A 27,347-nucleotide genomic window follows, 5' to 3' on the forward strand; every position below is an offset into this window, starting at 1 on the left:
TTTTCCCCAGACTGGCTTTTGACATCAAACCTTGTTTTTCCTCTACTAACCACACACTTTGGGTGCCAGATGCCATAGGACACATTCATATTGCTAGACAACCTCTAGCTATGCACGTTTATGTCACAATGCCCCATGAGTTAGCACAACAGACAGAGTATTCCTAGAAACCATTCCCATACTGGGATGGCTAGTAATACCTTGACTATACACAAACAGGCTATGAACCATGTAAACATATCCTGCTAAAATCCAATTAAATATCTCTCCAAGTCAATTTCCCCATAGCCAGACCCCAAAAGTGCCCACAGCCATTCCAATGCCACCCAACATAAGGAAGAGTGTAACAAAGGGGAAGTCAGGTAAAAAGACAGCAATCTTAGCTGACTGTGGTTTAGATAACTTACATTTGCAAATTCTTCAAAGATATGTGACCACATACTGGCAATGTTCTGTTTCTTGATCTGGATGCTAGTTATATATGTGTGTTCAGTTTGTGAAAAATCTTAAACTACACACTTATAATATTTATGAATTTTCTCATTCATATATTATATACCAATAAAACTTTTTAAAAATTAACCAAGTGAACACATTGCTAGGGTCCCTCCCAGACCCTCAGATTGGGTCTTGAAAATTAAGCTTCAGGCTGGGCGTGGTGAGTCACACCTGTAATCCCAGCACTTTGGGAGGCTGAGGTGAGTGGATCACTTGAGGTCAGGAGTTCCAGACCAGCCTGACCAACATGGGAAAACCCTGTCTCTACTAAAAATACAAAAAGTAGCCAAGCCTGGTGGTGCACATCTGTAATCCCAGCTACTTGGGAGGCTGAGGCAGGAGAATCACTTGAACCCGGGAGGCGGAGGTTGCAGTAAATTGAGATCGCACCACTGCACTCCAGTCTGGGCGACAGAGCGAGACTCTGACTCAAAAAAAAAAGAAAATTAAGGTTCATTAGTTTCAAAGAGATAATAGCAACTGGATATCATAAGATGTGGTGTCTAATACCAGCTATACCATGAATTACCCATGGGACTTGGAGAAGACACATATGCCTCCCTAAGCAATTTTCTCACCTAAAATGGGGAAGTTTAAGTCAGACTATAAACTCTAAGACTTCTTTCCAGTAGTCACTCAAGAAATACTTCCCAAGTACCCGTTACTGTTTGGCATCACATTAGGTAAATGAAACACGCACACAATCCCTGCCCTGTGGGTGCTCCCCATCTAATAGGGATTAAAAAACAATGAGCAGCATTAGGTAAAAACTAATCGGAATAAATATGGATTTTAGTTAATAAAAGTGTACCAATATTGGTTCATTAATTATAACAAATATACCATACTAATGTAAGATTAGTTTAGTTAATAGGGAAAACTGGTTATGGAAATACAGGAATTCTATACTATCTTCAGATTTACAGATCTTTAGATTTACAGATTTTTCTTATCTTTAGATTTACAGGTTTTTCTATACATCTAAAAGTATTCTAAAATCAAAAGTTTATTTTTAAAAAGACAGTAAACAGGTAAATAAATGAATATTAAAAGAAATTGTGTTCAGTTCTCAGAAGTTAACAGGATATTATGGAGGTAGCATAATGAGAGTAGAGACTACTTTACACAGACTACTTAGGAACTCTTTGAGATAATACAACTGACACAGAAAAATAAGAAGAAACAAGAGAAAGAAAATTCCTTCAAAAGAAAGAATATATACAAAGACTCTGAGGTGGAAGAGATTGGCCTTTTCAAGAAATTAAAAGAAAATCCACGTGACTAAAGCATAATGAGCAAAGGAAAGCCCAGTCAACAGGGGCAGATTATATAAGGTCTTGGATAAATAGTGTCTATTTCATTCAAAATATAATGGAAAGACACTGGAGGGTTAAAGCAAGGAAGTAAAATCATCCAATTTACTTTTTTCTTTTTTAATTCATGAAGCTATACTGTGGAGAATGGATTGTAGACGGGTTAAAGAAAAACAATGAGGCCGGGCACAGTGGCTCACACCTATAATCCCAGCACTTTGGGAGGCCAAGGGAGGCAGATCACGAGGTCAGGAGACCAAGACCATCCTGGCCAACATGGTGAAACCCCGTCTGTACTAAAAATACAAAAATTAGCTGGGCATGGTGGCAGGTGCCTGTGATCCCAGCTACTCAGAAGGCTGAGGCAGGAGAATCATCTGAACCAGGGAGTTGGAGATTGCAGTAAGCCGAGATCATGCCACAGCACTCCAGCTTGGCAACAGAGTGAGACTCCATCTCAAAAAAAAAAAAAAGAAAAAAGAAAAACAATGCAGACCCTATAGGGAAGCACTAACATCATTTTATTCTTAACCCTGAATTATAATATTTTTTCAATACAAAAATCATTCCAAAAAAAAAATTTCAGAGAATTAAAGAATTAAATTCACATATTCATATAAATTATTTTATTCAGATAGTATCTGCTTTTTTACCAATCTGCTTCTCTATGACCTTTATAATCCTTTATCAAAATAATTTATGGATTTTATACTTTAATAAGCTATCATAACTCTTCTAGAAGCTGCTGAAAATTTTTATGCCATTTGTTAAGTGCTCTGGAATAAAATTCCTGGAAATTCAAAGGTAGAACATAAAATAAATTATAAAAGCTGAAAATTTTTATCTATTAGATTAATATATCAAAGAATAAATAGTCCAACCCCCCAAAAAAACAAAAAGTAGCAGCACCTGCTGCCACTGCCACCACCTGTGACAATTTTTTAAATGGCTACAAATTCTTTGAAACTTCTTCTATCAAGATATGGGAGTTCATGTTCCCTCTCCTTGAATCTAGAATAGCCTGTAACTAACTTGTTTTGTAACCAATAGAATGCAGGTAGGACCTCCTAGGCTAAGTCAGAAAAGGAGATGTAACTTTCACTTTGTTCCTTGGACAATTCCTGCTGGTGCCCTGAGTCAGTCATGTTAGCAGTGTAGCTGCCGTAAAGCTGCCATAAACCAGCCCATGTAGACAGACCACATGGAGGCTCTGACATGACCTGAAGTGAGAGATATGCCAAGCCACCCCCCAGCAATTCCAGTTCCAGCCACCATCTGAATAAACACACAATAGACTCTGGGCCAAAATGACCCAATTAAGCCCCTTGCCAAATCCCTGACCCACAGAAACCATGAGATGATAAAACTATTAGTCTCACTCCAGCTGGAATGCAATGGCACAATCTCGGCTCACTGCAACCTCCACCTCCTGGATTCAAGCAATTCTCCTGCCTCAGCCTCCCGAGTAGCTGGAATTACAGGTGCATGCCGCCACGCCTGCCTAATTTTTTGTATTTTAGTAGAAACAGGGTTTCACCATGTTGCACTGGCTGGTCTCAAACTCCTGAGCTCAGGCAATCTGCCCGACTCAGCCTCCCAAAGTGCTGGGATTACAGGCGTGAGCCATCACACCCGGCCCTAGGGTCATTTTTTATGCAGCAATTCTAATAAGCCCTTTCTAGCAAATATGTGATAATTCACGTAAATAACTGGGAGGAGGAGAAGAATTTGTTTGGCTAGCAATGCAGGTCGATTTTCCAGCTTCCAAGTATCTAAGGGATCTGGAAAAGCTATGTAATATAGTAACTCACAGAAAGCAAGGTACATCCTCCCTAAAGTCAGCATAATTGGCCTTATAATCTCTACAGATTCTTTACCTGCATCATGATTTTTCTATAGCAAAAGAGAATGGATAAATATACTTATCAGGCCACTGAGTAGTCAACTGAGAGCCTTGCACTATATAATCCTACTAAATGTAGTAGTTATTTATTATGGCCTAAATTAATCCCTGGCCTCTCCTGAAACAAAAATGAGTGAGCCATTTATTGCAGAAGCATCAAAACTGCCAAACAAAGCAAAAATTAAGTTTACTCTTTTGAACCAAGAATTATCACACATTACCACTAAGAAGGACAGACAGATCTTTTAAATTATGTTTATCAGCCATCCCTTTTTAAAACTTTCATTCATTTAATTAACACATATCTATTAAGCACTGTGTGTATGCAAATATTAGTATGAATGAGTCTATAGCTATAAAGAAGTTCACAGTGCTATGGAGAAAACATCAACCAACCAATTTTAAGTTGAATTTTATTTATTTATTTATTTATTTTTTGAGACAGGGTCTTCCTCTGTCGCCCCAGTTGCAGTGCAGTGGCACACTCATGGCTCACTGCAGCTTCGACCTCCCAGGCTCAAGAGATCCTCCCACCTCAGCCTCCCTGGTGGCTGGGACTACAGGCATGCACCACCACGCCTGGCTAATTTTTTTGTATGTTTTGTAGAGACGGAGTTTCACTCTGTTATCCAGGCTTAAGTTGAATTTTACCCTTTATTTTTTACTTTGAGATAGGTTCTCGCTCTATCACCTGGGCTGGAGTACAGTGGCGCCATCACGGTTCACTGCAGCCTCAACTTCCTGGGCTCCAGTGACCCTCCCATCTCAGCTTCCCAAGTAGCTGGGATCACAGGCACGTCACCATACCCAGCTAATTTTTGTTTTTTGGTAGAGTCGGAGTTTTGCCATGTTGTCCAGGCTGGTCTCGAACTCCTGAGTTCAAGCCACCCACCTGCGCTGGCCTCCCAAAGTGCTGAGATTACAGGCATGAGCCACTGCACCCGGCCTAAATTGAATTTTAAATCGATATATTAATACAATGAGAATTATGCTAAAGTAATACAGGAGAATAAATAAGGGTGTGCTAGATGTTTTGTTTTCTATTTAATCCTCCAGATCTATTCTCCATCCTTTACCCTGTGCCCTAGGAGGCTGCCGTCATGTACTACATAAACTGGGCTCTTTGTTCTCCGGCTTTAAATCGGGTTCAATAAATGAGAAGCAACAACCAGGGTCTCTCTGGACTCCCACAACTACTCTCTCCCTTTGCCCTTGCTGGGCCAAATATGGTGCAACTTCCTATCATTGCTAGTCCCTAGGTGCTGCACTATTCCTTGCTGGATTCCCGTAACCCTTCCCATACCATTGTAAATACCCGCTTCATTACACTCTTTGACCTAATTAAGAGTGTTACTTGTTTCCTATCAGGATACCAATAGAGAGGGACACCTAACTCAGTCTGGGGAAGCCTGGGAAGAATTCTCAGAGGAGATGATGCTTCAGCTACGTTTTTTGTTTGTTTGTTTTTTGAGACTGAGTCTCAATCTGTGGCCCAGGCTGGAGTGCAGTGGTGTGATCTCGGCTCACTGCAGCCTCTGCCTCCTGGGTTCAGGCGATTCTCCTGCCTCAGCCTCCTAAGTAGCTGGATTATAGGTGCGCGCCACCAAGCCTGGCTAATTTTTATATTTTTAGTGGAGATGGGGTTTCACCATATCGCCCAGGCTGGTCTCAAACTCCTGGAGTGCAGTGGCACAATCTTGGCTCACTGCAACCTCTGCCTGCTGGGCTCAAACCATCCTCCCACCTCAGCCTCCCAAGTAGTTGGGACTACAGGTACGCACCACACACCAGGCTAATTTTTGTAGTTTTTGTAGAGATGGAGTTTCACCACGTTGCTCAGGCAATCCACCTGCCTCAGCCTTCAAAGCGCTGGGATTTCAGGCATAAGCCACCGCGCCCAGCCTCAGCTATGTCTTAAAACTGGAGCACCAAGCTTGGTGGCTCATGCCTGTACTCCCAACAATTTAGGAGGTTAAGGCAGGAAGATCTAATTGAGCTCAGGAGTTTGAGACCAGCCTTGGCAACACATCAGAACCTCATCTCTACTAAAAATAAAAATAAAAAAAAAAAATTAGCCAAGTATGGTGGCACATACCTATAGTCCCAACTACTCAGGAGGCTGAGGCAGGAGGAATGCTTGAGCCTGGGTGGTCCAGGCTGCAGTAAGCCATGATCAAACCACTGCACTCCAGCCTAGGTGACAAGAGCAAGACTCTGTCTCAAAAAAAAAGAAAAAAAAAAAAATGCTGAGTAGCCAGGCATGGTGGCTCACGCCTGTAATCACAGCACTTTGGGAGGCTGAGACGGGCGGATCACCTGAGATCAGGAGTTTGAGACCAGCCTGGCCAACATGGCGAAACTCCAACTCTACCAAAAAAACAAAAATTAGCTGGGCATGGTGGCGTGCCTGTGATCCCAGCTACTTGGGAAGCTGTCTCATGGTGAAACCCTGTCTCTACCAAAAATATACATATACACAAAAATTAGCCAGGCATGGTGGCAGGCGCCTCTAATTCCAGCTACTCAAGAGGCTGAGGCAGTTGCTGCTTCAACCCAGAAGGCAGAGGTTGCAGTGAGCCGAGATCACACCACTGCACTTCAGCCTGGATAACAAGAGCAAGACTGTCTCAAAAAAAAAAAAAAAAAAAAAACAAAGTGCTGAGTAGATTAGACAGGAAGACTAGGTGGGGAAGGAGGAAGATGGGTAACAGCATCATCTAAGGCAACAGCACTGTCAAAAACTTGGAGATACAAGAGATTATGAAATTTAAGAAAAGACAAGGAGTTCAGAGTGGTAGAACACAGTGGTATGATGGGAAGGCTAGGGCCAAATGATAAAGAGTTTTGAGATGCTGATATATTTAATAAATCTGTTTTCTATAATAAATAAATTTGAAGAAAAAGAAAATTCAGAGGCAGAAAAGAGAAAGCTATAGTTTAAAAGATAATTAAGAGACATACCAACCCAATACAATGTGTAGACCTCTTCCGGATTCTGATTAAACAAACCACTTACTCAAAAAGGGAGAGGGGTATCAGGTACAGTGGTGTACAGCTGTAGTCCCAGCTTCTCTGGAGGTTGAGGCAGGAGGATAGGTTGAGCCCATGAGTTTAAGGCTGCAGTGTGTTATGTTCACACCTGTGAACACTAGTACACATCAGCCTGGGCAACACAGTGAGACCTTGTCCCTAAAAAAATAATAATTAAGAAAAATAGAAAAGTGGGGAGGAAGACAAGGAAGAGAATAATTGGACATGCATGTCTCCTTTTTGTTTGTTTTTTAATTCAAGACAGGGTATCGCTATGTTGCCAGGCTGGTCTCAAACTCCTAGGCTTAACAACCCTCCTGCCTCAGCCTTCTGAGTAGCTGGGATTACAGACATATGCCACCACACCCAGGTGGAAATGCATCTCTTAATGAGATGGATGGGGTTTTCTTACTTTCAATTACTTCATGTGTCTATTAATGACTATTACTTATTGCTGGAATGAGGGTACAACATAAATTCTAATCCCATTTTTCATTTTATACATATAAATGCTAAGAAAACCTATTCACCTAAATAAGTAGGTAATGAAAGAAGTTTTGTTACAGCAATGCCATTAAATTCTTTGAGTTAGATGCCAAAAAAAATTACCAAGATCTATAATTTTAAAAAACTTTCTGGGAAATGGCATTTGACTTCACTATTTCTTATAACTTTTTTTTTTTTTTTTGAGATGGAGTCCCGCTCTGTTGCCTAGGCTGGAGTGCAGTGGTGCCATCTCAGCTCACTGCAACCTCCATCTCCAGGTTCAAGTAATTCTCATGTCTCAGCCTCCCGAGTAGCTGGGATTATAGGCGCACACCACCATGCCCAACTAATTTTTGTATTTTTAGTAGAGACAGAGTTTCACCACATTGGCCAGGCTGGTATTGAACTCCTGACCTCAAGTGATCTGCCCACCTCAGCCTCCCAAAGTGCTGGGATTATAGGCATGAGCCACTGGAATTTTTCTTTTTTTTTTCTTTCTTTTTTTTTTTTTTTAAATTGAGACAAGGTCTGGCTCTATCACCTAGGCTGGAGTGCAGTGGCACCATCTCGGCTCACTGCAACCTCTGCCTGCTGGGCTCAAGCCATCCTCCCGCCTCAGCCTCCCAAGTAGTTGGGACTACAGGTATGCACCACACACCAGGCTAATTTTTGTAGTTTTTGTAGAGATGGAGTTTCACCATGTTGCCCAGGCTGGTCTCGAATTCATGAGCTCAAGCGATCCATCCCTTCAGCCTCCCAAAGTGCTGGGATTACAGGCATGAGCCACCACTCCTGGCCCTATAAAAATTATTTTTAATGACCAGCTAAAACTTGATCAAGTCCTTCAATTTTGTTGAAAACTACAGAGAGAAATATGCCTGACTTATGAAAAGATGCTACCCAGTCATTGATATCACTGCCTTCTCACCAACATTCTGATTTGTCTCTCTGGTGGTGTGGAAGGCCTCTCACCACAATGTACTATTTGGGATGTCTGGCTAATGTGCCTTTCTTTGTAAAGTGGAAGGTAGAAAATATGAAAGATCAATTGTAGAATCTAGAAAGCCCCCTTAGAAATGCCTACGGGCTTTCATTATTTTATTTCACCCTTACTGCATACACCATTAACTCTAGCACTGACTGTGGTTATTTCATCCATCAAGTCTTATCTGTTTGGTTACCTGCAAGTTCCCTGAAAGCAAGATAAAGGTCTTAACCTCTTCTTAAAATCCTAGAGCCTACATCTCAGTGTTAGGTGCATGTAAGACTCCCAGCAAATGTTTACTGAATGAATATGTAAATATGAGCATATTTCATCATTATTCTTAGTCTTCTTCCTTGCTAGAAAAAATACAATTAGGGGTTAACTAAGCTGGAAATCAGAAGAAACTGAAAAAAAAGAAAAAAAAATCAGAAGAAACTGGGAAAGAGAAAACTAAAATATATGAAGCTTCAAATTTTATCACAATGAACTTTTGGTACATCTATCCTCATTTCTAAAGAACTGGAATAGAGGCCGGGTACGGTGGTTCACGCCCGTAATCCCAGCACTCTGGGAGGCTGAAGCGGGCGGACCTGAGGTCAGGAGCTTGAGACCAGCCTGGCCAACATGGTGAAACCCTGTCTCTACTAAAAATACAACAATTAGCCAAGCATGGTGGTGGCAGGCACCTGTAATCCCAGTTACTCCGGAGGCTGATGAAGGCAAATCGCTTGAACCCAGGAGGGGGAAGTTGCGGTGAGCCGAGATCATGCCATTGCACTTTAGCCCGGGTGACAGAGTAAGACTCTGTCTAAAAAAAAAAAAAAGATTTAGGGAACAAATTTCGTCAGATAAAAGGTGCTCATTTCACTTTCACTGGTTCAGATTACCTACAAAGACACCTTGGTAGACACAGTGGCTCATGTCTGTAATTCCAGCTACCAGGGAGGCTGAGGTGAGAGGACTGCTTGAAACCCAGAGTTCAAGACCATTCTGGGCAACAGTGAGACCCAGTCCTTAAAAACTTTTTTTCTTAATTAGCCAGGCACAGTGGTGAGCAACTATTGTCCTAGCTACTCAGGAGGCTGAAGCAGGAAGACTGCTTGAGCCTAGGAGTTCCAGGCTGTAAGTGAGCTACGATCATGCCACTGCACTCCAGCCTGGGCAACACAGTGAGACCCTATCTCTTAAAAAAAAAAAAAAAAAACAGGATCTCAATAGTAATTAAATGAGACAATAAATGAGAATATCTTAAAACCATAGAACTCTAAAAAAAAATGTTAAATTATCTTCCTAACATTGACAGACTACTTACATGTGACTTTTCTTGGATGATAATCCAGCAACAGATTTTATTCCAGTGAATGTTAGTGATCTTCATTTTGTTAAGAAGCAAAATTTGCAGAGTGTGGTAAAACAGTTCTATCCATCAAGTCAAATATTAACAAATGAACACTTCAGTCCTATATCTTTATAACTTAATGTTGTTGAAATTACTAAGGTATAAATGTTAGTTAATTCAATAATGACATCACAAAGAGAGATCTTATTTGTTTCAACTGAGGTCCCTGAGATCACGAAAGCCTGTTTTCAATTTCATCATTCTTTAATTCACAAATGGCTCACACATGTAACTCCAGCATTCTGGGAGGTCAAGACTGGAGGACTGTTTGAAGCCAGGAGTTTGAGACCAGCCTGGGCAACATAATGAGACTCCATTTCTACAAAAAATTTAAAAATTACACCAGCATGGTGCCACATACCTATAGTCTCAGCTACTCAGGAGGCGGAGGCAGGAGGATTACTTGAGCCCAGGTGGTCAAGGCTATAGTGAGCCATAAGCCTGAGCGACAGAGTGAGACCCTGTTTCAAACAAAAACAAAAACAAAAAACAAAACACACACACACACACAATTTATTGAAGTACTACATATGCAGCACTATGTTAGCGATGGTATTTTGAATGTATCAAATGCTGTTTTACTTTTCTTTATAAAGTTTTTTTTCCCATCCTTCTTTCTCTACAAAATTCCCCAAGTTCAACTGTTAAAAATCTCTATCAACCTTATTTATGGTATTAGATTCATACAATTCTGAATAATCTTACCAACCAATCAGTGTTTTCTTCTTCACTGGAGGAAGAAAGTTATATGTAAAGCCTGATGACACAAAAATCACAAAAATAAAAACAGAACTAATTACTAATGTTTGCAACTCTACTATCTACTCCTACAACATGTAGCATTTAAAGAGTTTACATAAGAAGGCTCACACTAAAGTATGATTTTTCATTACACATTGGAGTCAAATTTTCAGTTTCTAACTCTTCAACACCATTTATTCCAAGCACACTCATTTAGACTTTGGGTTTCAGTTTTACAGGTTTTTACATACCCCGACATCTATCAGTGCAGAAATACCCCCATCTACTGGCAAGAGGTGACGCTACAGGCTACTTTTGAAAGCGCCAGCATGCTACAGAGGAATTTATCAAGTCATAAAGAGTTCATCCAAACAGCTCCCCAATCTACAATCCAACTCCAAAATCCTGAGCCATCTTCTACTTCTTACCAAACATTGGGGGATGGAAGCAACAGAGAAGTACAGTTAATCGGTTAAATGGCTGCCATATTAAGATAAAAATGGTTTATAAAAATATATTTTTAAATATTTAAAATATTGAGGCCGGGTGCAGTGGCTCATGCCTGTAATCCCAGCACTTTGGGAGGCTGCAACGGGCATATCACTTAAGATAAGGAGTTTGAGAAACAACCTGGCCAACATGGTGAAACCCTGTCTCTACTAAAAATACAAAAAATTAGCCAGGCATGGTGGTGCGTGCCTGTAGTCCCAGCTACTGGGAAGGCTGAGGTGGGAGAACTGCTTAAGCCAGGGAGGCAGAAGTTGCAGTGAGCTGAGATTGCACCACCGCACACCAGCCTGAGTGACAGAGCGAGACACCATCTCAAAAATAAAATATTGAAAATATTTGATTAAAATATTGAAACATAAATACCTAATTATATTTCATTATATGAATACTTCATGATATGCTGATACAAGACATTTATGCCTTTTTTTTCTTGCCTAGCTAGGATTTCAATCCAAAATGCTTACTTTAAAAGACATGTATCATTTAAATAAATATATATTAATCATTATTAATGTCGTACCTGCTCTTATAAAATATAATCGGTCTTCACCAATTTCTTTAAAACAAAATCCGTGGTCAAAAATGACAAAGTATGTTTACAAAAAACTTTACACCTTGAACAGTATCTTTCATGTACATTATTCCATCATATTGCTAAAATAAATAAGACTTGTCTTTTTTTTTTTTTTTTTTTGAGACCATGTCTCACTATGTTGCCCAGGCTGGTCTTGAACTCCTGAGCTCAAGCAATCCTCCAGTCTCAGCCTCCTAGACAGCAGGGATTACAGGCACACACCATCACACGGGTTTTTTGTTGTTGTTGTTGTTTGTGTTTTTTTGGTATTTTCACACCTGGTTTTAACGCTGTCATTTTAAGCATGCATTTATAACTAAAGGCACAAGCACAGAGAAAATAAGTGATTTGCTTAGATGCACAAAGCTTATACATGGCATAACTAGGATATGAACTCACATTTTCTGCCTCCAATTCTATACTCTCCACAACATTCTGACTACCTCTCATAAAATGACCAGGCACAGTGGCTCATGCCTGTAATCCCAGCACTTTGGGAGGCTGAGGTGGGCGGATCACTTGAGGTCAGGAGTTCGTGACCAGCCTGACCAACATGGTGAAACCTCATGCCTACTAAAAATACAAAATTAGCTGGGTGTAGTGGCAGGCACCTGTAATCCCAGCTACTGGGGAGGCTGAGGCAGGAGAATTGCTTGAACCTGGGAGGCTGAGGTTGCAGTGAGCGGAGATCATGCCTGGGCAATACAGTGAGACTGTGTCTCAAAAAAACAAAATTACCAAGTATATCTTACATAGAAAATGAGACCTACATTATGGATTTCTGCTTTGTGACAGTGCCTAGGAATGCACGGTGGTTAAAAAAAAAAAAAATCTGCTGGCTGGGCGCGGCGGCTCATGTCTGTAATCCCAGCACTTTGGGAGGCCGAGGTAGGCTGATCACCTGAGGTCAGGAATTCAAGAACAGCCTGGCCAACACAGCGAAACCCCGTCTCTACTAAAAATACATGGTGGTGGGTGCCTGTAATCCCAGCTACTTGGGAGGGTGAAGCAGAAGAATCACTTGAACCCAGGAGGCGGAGGTTGCAGTGAGCTGAGATCGCGCCATTGCACTCCAGCCTGGGCGACATAGCAAGGCTGTCTCAGAAATATATATATTTTTGTGTATATATATATGCTTACATTTTAATAAAATTAAGTTTCTTCCTTTCTTTTGCCTTGGAGAAAAAATATACACATAAAGCTGGGCGCGGTGGCTCACGCCTGTAATCCCACACTTTGGGAGGCTGAGGCGGGTGGATCATTTGATGTCAGGAGTTCAAGACCAGCCTGGCAACATGGTGAAACCCTGTCTCTACTAAAAATATAAAAATTACACGGGCATGGTGGCGCGCGCCTGTAGTCCCAGCTACTCCAGAGGCCGAGGCAGAAGAATTGCTTGAACCCAGGAGGTGGAGGTTGCAGTGAGCCAAGATCGTGCCACTGCATTCCAGCCTGGGCGACAGAGCAAGACCCTACCTCAGAAAAAAAAAAAGAGAAGAAAAGAAAAGAAAAAATATACACATAAAATAATGCAAGCAAAAACAGGCTAGGCGCAGCAATGGCTCAGACCTGTAATCCCAGCACTTTGGAAAGCCAAGGCAGGGGATCACTTGAGGCCAGGAGTTCAAGACCAGCCTGGGTAACACAGTGAGGCCCCATGTCTACAAAAAATTAAAAAAATAAAAAAATTAGCTGGGCACGGTGATGGACGTTTGTAGACCCAGCTATTCAGAAGGCTGAGGCGGAAGGATCACTTGAGCCCAGTTCAAGATCGCAGTGAGCTCTGATTGTGCCACTGCACTGCAGCCTGGGTGACAGAGACCCTGTCACAAAAATAATAATACAAGCAAAAACGATAAATACTCATAATCCAACCCACACTTAACACACCAATCACCTCCTTTCTTTTCTATGGTCACATTTTAGATATGTTTATTCTTTATATCCCACCTTTTCCCAAAAACATGACTGATAGCTGGTAAACAGACACTTACGTTAAGTCATGGTTGTTGCAATCCTCTTTCATCACATCAGTAAGAGATGAAAAAGACTAATAATTTTAAAATGTAAGGTTCATAATAGAAATTCTGAAAGGAAAACTACAGGGCCCAATCTAGGCTTTTTCTAATTTCTTATATCTGCATTTATGGCACCACGTAATAAAAATAATATCTGTCACAGATCAAAAATGATAAATACTTATTGGCTGAACAAATTAAACAGTCGCTCCAAAGCACTACAAGATCCTAAATCAAAGACTCAATTTGTTTGAAAGCTGCTTTATTTTAAAGCTATAGTAATCAAGACACCATAGTGTTAAAACAAATAAACTTAAAGGGTAGAATCATAAAGAAAACACAAGAGAGTCCAGAAATAGAATTCTATGTATACTGTCAACTGATTTATTTGTTTGTTTGTTTGTTTGTTTTGAGACAGAATCTCGCTCTGTCGCCCAGGCTGGAGTGCAGTGGCACAATCTCAGCTCACTGCAACCTCCACCTCCTGGGTTCAAGTGATTCTCTTGCCTCAGCCTCCCGAGTAGCTGGGATGACAGGCACCTGCCACACACCTGGCTAATTTTTTATTTTTAGTAGAGACGGGGTTTCGCCATGTTGGCCAGGCTGGTCTAGAACTCCTGACCTCATGTGAGCCTCCTGCCTCGGCCTCCCAAAGAATAGGCATGAGCGACCGCACCTGGCCTGTCAACTGATTTTCTACCAAGGTGCCAAGACAATTCAATGGAGGAAACAAAAGTATTTTCAACAAATAGGGCTACAAAAATAGAATATCCATATGAAAAAAAAATCATGACACTTACTTCTCACAGCATATTAAAAAATTAACTTGAAAATAAGTTTAAATGTATGAGTCAAAATTATAAATAATGCAGAAGAAAACACAGAGAAAATCTTTGGAACTCTGGGTTAGAAAAAGACTTAGGACTCAAAAAACATGAACCACAAAAGAAAAACACTGATAAACAGGTTTCATCAGCATTCAAAACTTCTTCTCTTTGGGACATCTTTTGGGGGGCGGTGGGGGAGCTACAGTCCGGGAGAAAATATTTGCAAAGTATATATCTCATAAAAGGCTTATATCCAGAATACATAAAGAATTCTCAAAACTCAATAAGAAAACAATCCAATTTTAAAACATGAACAAAAGATTTGGATATTCACCAAAGATTATATGGACAATAAATAAGTCCATTAAAATGTGCTTAAAACTGTAGGTTATTAAGGAAGTAAAAATTAAAGTACCATGAAATATCTGTACCTACCAATTAGAATGGCTAAAATCAAAGACAGTATCAAGTGCTGACTAGGATGAGGAACTACTGAAACTCATACAATGCTGCTAGAAATGCAAAATGGTACAACTTTGAAAAAAAAAAATTTTTTTTTTTGAGACAGAGTCACCCACACTAGAATGCAGTGGTGTGAGCACAGCTCACTGCAGCCTTAACTTCCCAGGCCCAATCAATCCTCCATCAGCTTCTCAGGTAGCTGATACTACAGGCACAGGCCACACCTGACCAATTTCTGTATTTTTTGTAGAGACGGAGTTTTGCCATGTTGCCCAGGCTGGTCTCAAACTCCTGGGCTCAAGGAATCCGCCCAGCAGATTTTTAAAAAGTTAAAATGCATACTTTCTGTATGATGCAACAATCCCACTCATTTACTCAAGGGCAAGAAAAACATGTTCACAAAGAGCCATGTACTCAAATGTTTATTCATAATGGCCAAAAACTGGAAACAACAAATGTCTGCAGATATTTATAAATGGATAAACAAATTGGTGTACAATGCAGTATTCCTCAGGAATGAAAAGGAACAAAGTACTGATACCCAGCATGACTGGATCTCAAAAGCATTACGCTAAAAGAAGCCTCACCCAAAAGACTGCAGACAGTATGATTCCATTTACTCAAAATCCTAGAAAAGGCAAAATTATAGTGACCGAAAACAGATCAGTGGTTGACAAGTTCTCGGTATTGAAGAAGATAACTGGCTACAAAGAGGTAAGAGAAAATGTTTTGGGAAGAAACTTTTTGGGAAGAAATGGGAAGAGCATTGCATGATTGCAATCATCCACGTGGTAATTCCTCCCTAAAAATGAATCATCGAGGTTTATTTAAAAATTTAAACTTTATGTCTGCTACCAATTTTTGTACAAAACCAAACCAAACTGCCAAACTTCAGATTATCTGTTGACACTTTTTAATATAATATCAAATGTGGTTTTAAAAAAGGTAGCCAATGCCATCAGAAGCTATTCTAAAACAGAGTTGGTCTGAAACTATTCTTGTTCAGAAGACTGCTCGTATTTAAAAAATTTTTAATGAAATAAAATTTCTCACTTTGTTCAACTACTTATATGTTAGAGAGAAATCCAAGAGAAAAGAAAAATTTTAAGTGTTAACATTCAACTGTAACAAGTATCAAACACTGACACCTAGAAAACCAGCCATCAGCTGGGTGCGGTGGCTCATGCCTGTAATCCCAGCACTTTGGGAGGCCGAGGCAAGCGGATCACCTAAGGTCAGGAGTTTGAGACCAGCCTGACCAACATGGAGAAACCCCATCTCTACTAAAAATACAGAATTAGCCAGGCGCGGTGGCACATGCCTGTAATCCCAGCTACTCAGGAGGCTGAGGCAGGAGAATCGCTTGAACCCAGGAGGCAGAGGTTGCAGTGAGCCAAGATGGCGCCATCGCACTCCAGCCTGGGCAACAAGAGCAAAACTCAGTATCAAAAAATAATAATAATAAATAAATAAATATAGAGATGAGGTCTCACTACGTTGCCCAGGCTGGTCTCGAACTCCTGGGCTCAAGTGATCCTCCCATCTTGGCCTCCCAAAGTGCTGGGATAACAGGCGTGAGTCACCACACCCAGCCAAAATTCTTCTAATCAAGCAAAATACATATAACTGCATTCCTAAATACAAGCAATAACCAGGATTAGAAAACACAACGTAAATCACACAAATATAAATTATCTGAAATTAAATTCAAACACAGGAAGAAAATTATAAAGCTATCCTGAACAATATGGGCCAAAGCTTAAATAAATGTAAAAAACATAGCATGTTCCTGGGTGAGAAAACTAAATAAACTTAGATACTTCTTTTTCCCAAAGTAAAGCAATTCTAATGACAATCCCAGTGAAAGGTCTTTTTTTTTTTTTTTTTTTTTTTTTTGGAGACACAGTTTCACTCTGTCGCCCAGGCTGGAGTGCAGTGGCATGATCTCGCCTGCAACCTCCACCTCCCAGGTTCAAGCGATTCTCGTGACTCAGCCTCCCCAGTAGCTAGGATTACAAGTATGTGCCACCACACTCAACTAATTTTTGTATTATTAGTAGAGACAGAGTTTCACCATGTTGGCCAGGCTGGTCTCAAACTCCTGACCTTAGATGATCCACCATCCTCAGCCTCCCCAAAGTCCAAGGATTACAAGCGTGAGCCACCATGCCCGGCCCCAATGAAACTTCTTATTAAACTTAACGAGTTTAATATTTATGTGGAAGAAAAAAATAAGACTACCAAAACAAATGAAAAGAAATTGGGAGGCCAAGGTGGGCAGATCACTTGAGGTCAGGAGTTTGAGACCAATCTGACCAACATGGTGTAACCCCATCTCCACCCAAAAAAAATACAAAAAAAAATTAGCTGGGAGTGGTGGCATGCACCTGTAATCCCAGCTACTAGGGAGGTTGAGGCAGGAGAATCACTTGAACCCAGGGGTCAGAGGCTCCAGTGAGCCAAGATCACGCCACTGTACTCTATCCTGAGTGACAGAGTGAGACTCCGTCTCTTAAAAAAACTGGCCTAGTGAGAATACTAAACTAAATTATAAAGCTACAATAATAAAAACAGTATGGCACTGAACAAGAGCTATATCTGACTCTATAACTAATATAACTGAAAAGATACTACATCACTGTGGAAAGGAAGAATTGGTTAATAAATAATGACAAGATGGCTAAATAGCAATTGCAGGGGAAATAGTTTATTAAACCATTTTTAAAAAACATTAAATATAATGTACTTATTTATCAAACTTCTTGGAGAATAAGTTCTTCCAAGTATAGAATAGGAAAAACAAAACAAAAGTTGGACAGATTTTGACTCCTAAGATAACACATTTCTACATGTCCAAACAATGACCAATATTAAAAGACAAATAATTCATCATGGAAATGTTTGTAGCAAATATGACAACAGATTAATATATTTGTAAGTCTCAGGTAGATCAATAAGAAAAACACTAAGGCTCTAACATAACTAGGACAAGGCCAAACAAGTCAATGAAAATAAATATCATTAGTAAACAGACAGGAAAATATTCTGCTTCACGAATGTTTAAATGGCACATGCCATGAAATTAGCAAAAAATGTAAAACGCAATTAGCTTATACTTATAACAGAATAGTAAAAAGGGACATCTTTATTTACTGCTGCTCTAAATAGGCCCAACTCTTGTAAGAAGCAGCCTAAAGGAAAAATTACTCACGAAACCTTAAAAATATCCACACACTTGAACTCAGTAACACTATTTTTATGGAAGCATCCTAAAAAAAAAGAATCCTTAAAAAAAAAAATCAAAGTTACCTACACCAAGATGTTTACAGCAATTATTTGTAATAAAAAAATTTGGAAATAAACATTCAAACAAAAAAATCTGAACGATGGTTGCTGTTGAATCTGCTTAACCAGTTATCCTAAAACCAGTCTTCATGGTTCCCATTCCAGTCCATCCTCCATACTGCTCCCAGATTGTGTCTAAACAGCAAATATATCAAAGCTTAAAATCCTGCAATGGTTCCCCCCACCTTAAAAAAAATGAACATCTTGGCAAACTACAGTAAGGTCCAAACTAGGTTGGTCCCTGTCTAGAGCCTCACCTCTTGCCACTCATACCCAATGCATTAGCCATAAAGAACACATGCAGAACTATTCGGAAGTATTTATAGCTCTCCAGCATTCATTAAATAAAATGCCAAAAAGGTCTTAATCCATACTCACACAAGGATGCTGGCTTCATGTCACTTAAAGCATAGGAACAATAAACGCCTACCAGTGGGTTAGGTCTGGTACTAGAAGAGCTTCTTAGAGTCATAGAGGACAGTTCAACTCAGGTCAGGGAAAGTTCTAGGGATAACAGTAATCTTTGAGTTGAGCCTTAAAAGATGGGCAAGTATTGCTAGGGGCGAGGGCATTCATAATTATACTGAGTCATGAATAAAACATTAAGTTCTACTAAGTATGGTCTATTTGAAAAGAGGAGGACATATTACGTCTTTAAGACTCTCACCAAAAAAGGCTCAAATAGGCCAGGCATGGTGGCTCACACCTGTAATCCCAGCACTTTGGAAGGCTGAGGCAGGAGGATCTCCTGAGCACAGAAGTTCAAGACCAGCCTGGGCAACCTGGAGAAACCCCATCTGTACTGGGAAAAAAAAAAAAAAAAAAAGGTAAAAAAATCAGCCAGTCACAGTGGCATGGACCTGTAGTCCCAGCCAGTTGGGAAGCCAAGGTGGGAAAATCACCTGAGCCAGGAGGTCAAGGCTGCAGTAAGCCGGGATTGCTCACTGCATGCTGTTGCCGCTGCACTCCAGTGTGGGCAACAGAATGAGATTCTGCCTCAAAAAAAAAAAAAGGCTAAAATAAAAATCTTGTATGCCTAAGCATGACCCTTCATTTATCTTTAAAACTGAGTTATGTTAAATGAGATGTTAGTATGTTGTGATAGTAACAGCTCAACCAACAAGAAAAAAGTAAAAGTGATGACTAAAATACACAGACTTTATTACGAATACCAAACTACAGAAAGGACCTTGGCATGTTCTACTGCCTGCCTGAAGAGGGTCAGACTAGAAGACAGAATTTAAGAGAAAAGGAAGGAGCTCAACTACATTGGCTTCCTCCTCAGAAACCAAGAAAATAAAACGAATTGGGGACATTCAAATCACTAACACCTCTAGTATATAAAGTCATTATGGGCCGGGTGCCGTGGCTCATGCCTGTAATCCCAGCACATTGGAAGGCTAAGGCGGGCGGATCACCTGAGGTCCAGAGTTTGAGACCAGCCTGGCCAACGTGGCAAAACCCGTCTCTACTAAAAATACAAAAAAAACCGGCCAGGCGTGGTGGTGGGCGCCTGTAATCCCAGCTACTCGGGAGGCTGAGGCAGGAGAATCACTTGAACCCGGGAGGTGGAGGTTGCAGTGGGCCGAGATCGAGCCCTTCAACTCCAGTCAAGAGTGAAACTCCAACTCAAAAAATAAATAAATAAAGTCATTATGGTGTATAGGCATACTTAAAAACCTGTGAAATAGAATTAAGCTACAATTTTTAAAGCCTTGAATCGATAAAATATGTAGTGAAACAAGATTAAGACGCTAGCATATCTAAAGGGAAATTTTTAAAGTTAAACTTCCTTACATTATAGACAAGGTTAACCTCCTTATTGCCAAGGGCTTTGAAATTAATAACATGAGAAGCAGCATACAAAAACATTAAATGTATAAAAAGGTCTGAAACAAATGTTCTGGAGGAGTAATCTTATTCTACTTCTCCATACCTAAGAATTTAAAATATTAGAAATTACACTAAACTGCTTTTTCCAGCCTTTGGTTTTCAGAAAGAATAATGGTATAAAAAATTATCCCAAAGTTTTTACTGTAAAGAATATTTTTCTATCCAAACCATTGGAAGAAAAGCCTGTATCAGATATAAGTATAATGATATAGACATTATACATTTTGTAATCAATGTTATAGAAACAGTAGTTGAAGTTGATAGTGTTACCATACAGCCCATTTCAATGATCATATGTTAATGTGTCATAAAGAACGGAAGTAGCTTGATGGATGAAATCAGATTCTAACCCCCAACTGCCTGAGGAATATAAAATTTGGGATCAAATTATTAAATTAGCCCCACCTTCTTAGCATTGACAAATACCAAACAGTTCACTGATTGTGGTTTTAAGAATAATATGTGGAAAGGTCTAATATCAATTGTGGGCAGAGATCTCATGGTTTAAATATTTCCTCTTCTTCAGAGAGAGTGTGTATGTGTGTAAGAGTGTGTGAGTGTGTGTGTGTGAGTGTGTGCATCACCATGTAAGAAATGTTTATACCTTTCAGCAAAGGGGCAATTCCACAATAAGGTTATTATCAAGTAACTAAAGTTTATACAGCATCTTGAAATCAAAGGTACTCTATAAATTTAAAATACTAATATGGTATTAACTTAAAGCAAAGAACAATAATTTTAAAACACCTTATAGCCCAAGTGTATTGTAAACCAAATATAAATTCACTGTGGGATCTGTCTTTTTTTAAGTGATTTTTTTTCCTCTATTAGGCAACCCAGATCTAAATGAACTGTTAAACACTTAGTCTAAAGGTATGCCAAACATTTCTTAAGGTCTTCACAAAGAATCAACTTTTTTTTTTTTTAAACAAAATGAGGCCTAGGTTAAATATTTTATTTGGCTTCTCAAGATGGACTGAGAAGTTGGGCACCAGCTCCAGACCAATTCCTGGACGCACATCAAACACAGCCCTGTCATTTATCCAGTCAGTCAAAACAATCTTTTCCATCTAACCCTTTAATGTTTATGTCCTAAAAAGCTGCTAATTGAATCCAGCTCTTGAGATCTATTTGCTAAAATCTATACCATCTAATTTATAAATGATGAACAAAAATGGAAGAAAAAATATGTTAACTTTCCTGGCAAAACAGAAGAGACTCCACTGTAACCAAAGAAGGAAGGACAATGTTTTTAATATTTGTCAAATTTTAAGAGAAAACTATTCAGAGACAAATAGTTGTAAGAAACAGAGTACCTCAAACTGTTTTTACTATTAAGAGGACACAGGGGATTTAAAATTCCTCAGAAAAACCTGAAACAAAATCACTATAAATGTAGTTCAATATTCCCCCTTCCCCTAAAATATAAGCATAATCTTTCCTCTTAATAAACTTTAATTATAAATTCTTATAATGTATCATAGGCAGTACGGAAACCACAGATAAACACTTTAAGATCTATTAAGTCATACTAAAAACCTCAACTAACCTTATCTGCAGAAAATCAAAAACCCTATTTTTTCCCTCATTTTCTCTACATAGCCCAGAGGAAGGTAAATGGAAACAGCCTATTTCTGATGCTTTCTGCACACCTGGGATCACATGTTCTTTCCACGATCACTGACTACAGATAGCAACAGCAACAGACAAACTCTAAAGCAACAAAGATCCCCTATAAAGGTTTCCATTGACTCCTCCCAATGTAAGGACACTGAATGGGGGGGAGGGGGTGGAATACAAGTATCCTCCAATCCAGGTTTTCCATTAAGAATCACTCAGTTAATGATTCCCTGCAATTTTCCCTAGGGAAAGGAAAACTGCCATGAAGGTAACATATTATTTAAATTGCAGCCAACATACATTCAAGCTAAATTCTCAAATACCAAATTCACTGCAAGTTTTCATCCAGCAAGTTCAGCCAGTGGACTGGGATGTGACACACAGGCATTTAACTACAAAATTAGTCCAAATAAATCTCAAAGTCTAGTGTGGGCAAACATAATTACAGTTTATCCGTACACGTGCACGCACACACAAATCCTCTACGGAAAATTATCTTTCTCACCACTCACCCGAATACAAACGTGGACAATTTATCAGGGGTAAATGGTGAAGGTAGGATAACGCCGTGATTCCAATTCCTTTACAAACCAAATACAAGTTCTCCTAAAACGGGGGTGGCATGTCCATGTAAAAATACCAAAAATGGCACTGTAAGCAAAACGTACCTGTAATGTTAAAGATTTCATGCACCTGGAATCATAAACACTTTGTAAGTGTAGTCTTCTATCTGGCAACCCCTCCGGACATTCTTTTCCATTTAGAAAAAGGAAGGGGGAGGGTGGGGAGAGTAACAGAAAGTTTGCTCGAAAGTTTGTATGAGCACATACTTAGAAATGCACCCCCCCCCAAAAAAAAGTGTGTTTTTAAAGCAGGTCTGGAGTTAGAAGTTAGACACAAGTTCTGCGGCCTAAAAGGAACAACCCCAAACATGCCACCCTACAATCAGACACTTCCAAAACACAGTGTACAATGAGCCCAAGCCGTCGGATCAGACAGGCACACCGGAAAAGTCAACCTGTCTCCTCACCTCAGAGACGTGAGTTTAAGGTGTGTGGCCCCGGCAGCGGTGGCCGGCGGCGGGGAGTAAAGGTTTTTCATGCGGGCATAACTGGGTGTGTAAGGTAACAACCCGGGAACACACACGCACACCCTCCCGTTAAGCGCTCCATCTTTAAGGAGTGTTTACTGCGCGCAGTCAGCAACCGGATTCAATAATCCTCGCCACGGGAGCTCTTCATCCCCTTCACGATCTCACCTGGGCGGTAGCCCAGGGGCTGCTCCCCGAGCCCCGGGAGGCAGCGTCTGGCTCCTTGACCAAGACTTTCCGACCTGAAATCCGCCTGCGATGCGAACCGGTGTATTCTCCCCTCCACAAAAGACAACCCCCCGCCCCGAGTCATCCTCGGCTTTTTAAACAATGTCCAAACCAGAGCAAGTGGTTTTCCAATTACTCTCCCTGAACTAGGCCTTCCCATTCCTCCGACCCCCAACTCATCATTGATCGCGACCCTGGCCCTTCCCAAGGCCACAGGCACCCCCCGCCAGCTCGCCCACCCCGCGGCTGCCCAGCCCGGCCCGCCGCCCCCGCCTCACCTGTCAGGCGCAGCTTGACGGGCCCGTTCCTCCGGCCTCCGGGGTTAGACATGTCCCCGGCGGCGGGGGCGGCGGGCGGGACGGGGGCGACGGCGAGGCGCGGCGGAGTCACCACAGCGGCCGGGGCTGGGGCCCGAGCAGCCGGCGCCGCGGCCGCCACGGCCGGAGGGTCCCGGATGTGCCGAGAGTCGTCGCCATGAGCCGCGGAGGGAGCGGGACGCCGAGCTCCCCCCTCCTCCCACTTCTCCTTCCTCGGCCCGGGCCGCACAACAAAGCGGCAGCCGCGGCCGCCCGCGCCGCCTCCGCCCGCGCCCCCGCCGCCTCCTCGCGGCCGCCGAGGCCTTTCCCTCCTCTCGTCTCGGCGAGGCCCAGTAGCCGACGGGGCTGGTCGGCTGAAGCGGGCGGTGCTCGGCGGCGCCGGAGCAGAACTCTGGGCTCGTCCGCTTCCTCCTCCACCCGCCCTCTTGTCTGAGGGACCCGGGACCTGGGGCCGCCGCCGCCGCTCGTCGGCTCCGGGGGGCGGGGAGGAGACGGGAGGCGGGGCCGGCGGGGCCGGCGGGGCGGGGAGGGGCGGGGCCGGCGGGGAGGGGCGGGGCCGGCGGGGCGGGGAGGGGCGGGGCCGGCGGGGCGGGGAGGGGCGGGGCCGGCGGGCGCGCGCAGGGTGCCCCGGCGGGCACCGGCAGTCAGGGAGGGTGTGAGCTGCCGCCGAGGGTCCCACGCGGAACGCTGGGAGGGAGCAGGCAGGGAGCAAAGCGGCGGCGGGCGCGGCAGCTCTGTGGCACCTGGAGGGGTTTAGTGTCCGGTCCACTTAAGGGAGAACTTTTGTCCAAGCAGGGCCAACTGCATTTTATTAGACGCCCACTGCGTGCAGGGCGCTCCGAGAGGCTGGGGCGAGGAAGGTTAGAACCGAGTCCGCTGCCAGCCGGGAACGTGGCGTCTTTCGGGCGAGGGAAGAGACAGCATTCCCACGCCGATGGTTCCAGCAAAACCCCAGGAATGCTCTGCTCCTGGTCTTGTAGTTGACACCTCCATCCGGGACTCACCTGGTGGAGGAGATCAGGTTACCTGCCGACTCCCGCTCTTTTCAGGTGCAGCCAAGGATGGGGAGATGATACGTCTTAAAGGATTAACAAGATAAACCTTGGAGAGTAATGTATGAAGAGTTGTTCATACGCTACTGTATTTCGTTATCTCAGGAGGAGAAAGAGAAAAGTTTTTTTAAAATGTGTACCTTATCCTTTGACATTGTAACTGTACTGCTAGAAATTTATTTTTATTTTTTTTTTTTGTTTTTAGACAGGGTCTCCCTCTGTCGCCCAGGCTGGAGTGCAGTGGTGCGAACACGGCTCACTGCAGTCTCAACTTCCGGGGCTCAGGTGATCCTCCCACCTGAGCCTCTGGAGTAGCTGAGACCACAGTGTGCACCACTACGCCCCACTAATTTTTGTATTTTTAGTAGAGACATGTTTAGTAGAGACGTTTAGGTTTTCCCATGTTGCCCAGGCTGGTCACGAACTCCTGACCTCAAGCGATCAGCCCGCCTCGGCCTCCCAAAGTGCTGGGATTACAGACCTGAGCCACCGCACCGGCCCTATTCTTGACAAATAATCGTACAGAACATGTTCTTTGCTATATTCCATTAATAACAAAAGGGGAATGAGGGAATAGCATAATAGTCCAGGAACCGCATGGTTTTTTATGCAGCCATGTAACTATTTTTATGAAGATCATATAATATGGAAGAATGTATATGTAATGCAAAGTTTAAAAACAATAGAAGTTGTATGCATATACATGCGAAAGTATCTAGCACAATGTAAACTACTAAGGACAACAGCGTGGGGGATTTTTTATGTGATTCGTTAGTTTTGCTTTAGGCTATTATAACATTAATGCAATTTTAAATGTTTTGGATTAATATATTTTAATCCTTATTCCATGCCAGTCATTTCTTTTAATACATCAGTGAACTCACTTCTCCAGATAGTTACCTGCGAGAACATTTCATCAGTTTGGATACAGCCCTACAATTAAAAGTAATCCAAAAAAGTATATGAAGTTCTAGACATCACACTAAAAATACCACAGATAGGCCGGGCACAGTGGCTCACGCCTGTAATTCCAACACTTTGGGAGGCCGAGGTGGGCGGATCATTTGAAGTCAGGAGTTTGAGACCAGCCTGGCCAACATGGTGAAACCCCGTCTGTACTAAAAAAAAAAACAAAAAAATTAGCCGGGCGTGGTGGCGCATGCCTGTGGTCCCAGCAATTAGGGAGGCTGAGGCAAGAGAATCGCTTGAACACGGGAGGTTGCAGTGAGCCGAGATCATGCCACTGCACTTCAGCCTGGGTGACAGAGCGAGACTCCATATCAAAAATAAATACATAAATAAATAAAAATTAAAATACCAGAGATAGTGCCAGCAATTCATTCAACAAATATTAAGTGGCCATTTTGTGCAAAGCAATGAACAAGGTCCTTTAGAAATGCTTCCTTGTACTACAAATATATAGAAATCAATGTGAACAATAGCTGCTACCACAATTTAAGAGGGCAGACAGTGGCAAAAAACTTAGCAAACTAATGTACACATACACATTTCCCTTATTTTTATGGCACGCTTTGTTCCCAACCACCCAACTAACATAATTTGTAGCCTTGTATTAGGTAATAGAAGTTAGGATTTCAGAACGTCATGGGAGACCTGGGGGAGACTGCTTGTTTTGAAGTTGAAAGCAGTAAATTAAAAAATGTAAGTGACAGCATAGAAAAATGTATATAGGGTTAACGTGCAGAGGTTTGTATTTAGGCTTTCCTGTAAGGTTAAATCCTGTTGTTTAAAACAAATATTCAGATAAGAATAACACTAAAACCATTCAAGGGCTGGGCATGGTGACTCATGCCTGTAATCCTAGCACTTTGGGAGGCCGAGGCAGAGGAGTCACTTGAGCCCAGGAGTTTGAAACCAGCCTGGGCAACATGGCAAAACCCCGTATCTACAAAACATTAGCCAGGAGTGGTGGCCTGCACCTATAGGCCCAGCTACTCAGGAGGCTGAGATAGGAGGATCACCTGAGCCTGTGGAGGTCAAGGTTGCAGTGAGCCGTGATCACACCACTGCATTCCAGTGCCACTGCATTCCATCCTGGGCAGCATACTGAGACTATCACAAAAATAAAAAGAAAATCAATGTACTGGTAATGATTTTTTTAAGCAGGTACATGGATGTTCATTTTATTGTTTTCCTTGCCATGTTAAATATTGACATTGACTGTAAACATTTATTTTTTTAAAAGTAACTAAATGTTTAAAATGAAGTAAAATAAATGAAAACATAGAACAGGGGCAGAGCGTGGTGGCTAACACCTGTAATCCCCACACTTCGGGAGACCAAGGTGGGAGGATCACTGGAGCCCAGGAGGTTGAGGCTGCAGTGAGCCATGATTATGCCATTGCACTCCAGCCTGGGCAACAGAGTAAGACCCTACCTCAAAAAACAAACGCACTCAAAAACAGAATACTCATAATAGGAAAGTCATTTTGAAGGCCTCTCTTAAGTGAGTGGCCTCATCTAGTCCAGGCTCAGATTTCAGAGACGATTGGGTTAGAAAGTTTAAAAAAACAAAAAAGTTTATGTGTTTCTCTTCCCTTGGGGATATGTTTATGTCCCCAAAGGGGGATATATATACATTATAATGACAACATGTAGGGAATTACCAAATTAATAGCCGGAACTTGGGAAAGATAAGACGGAAAATTAAGGGATGGGAATCTTAGGTAAAATCAATTACATACATTCAGGTGTAAAAGTCTTTGAGGAAAGGAAAATAGCATTGGACATGAAAACAGAACCATTCTTTTTTTTTTTTTAGACGGAGTCTCACTCTGTTGCCCAGGCTGGAGTGCAGTGGTGCAATCTCGGCTCACTGCAACCTCCACCTCCTGGGTTCAAGTGATTCTCCTGCCGCAGCCTCCTGAGTAGCTGGGATTACAGGCACCCACCACCACACCTGGCTAATTTTTGTATTTTTTTTTTTTTAGTAGAGACGGGGGTTTCCCCATGCTGGTCAGGCTGGTCTCGAACTCCTGACCTTGTGATCCACCCTCCTCGGCCTCCCAAAGTGCTGGGATTACAGGCGTGAGCCA

At 41.9% G+C, this 27,347-nt stretch overlaps 1 protein-coding gene across 4 annotated transcripts in view; it reads right to left on the reverse strand.

Annotated features, from left to right (window-relative positions):
* Window positions 1–23,724, reverse strand: part of SMURF2 (SMAD specific E3 ubiquitin protein ligase 2) — a 120,450-nt gene extending 96,726 nt beyond the window's left edge. For all 4 annotated transcript variants that reach the window (XR_008621578.2, XM_055100907.2, XM_034942739.3 and 1 more), the window contains exon 1: window positions 23,201–23,724. Coding sequence is in view for 3 of the 4 variants with exons in the window: in XM_055100907.2 (XP_054956882.1) it covers window positions 23,201–23,252 (52 nt within the window). In the remaining variant the exon portion in view is untranslated. The remainder of the gene's footprint in view (window positions 1–23,200) is intronic.
* Window positions 23,725–27,347: the final 3,623 nt, after the last annotated feature.

Source organism: Pan paniscus, chromosome 19 (genome assembly GCF_029289425.2).
Source record: "Pan paniscus chromosome 19, NHGRI_mPanPan1-v2.0_pri, whole genome shotgun sequence".
Taxonomy (NCBI): domain Eukaryota; kingdom Metazoa; phylum Chordata; class Mammalia; order Primates; family Hominidae; genus Pan; species Pan paniscus.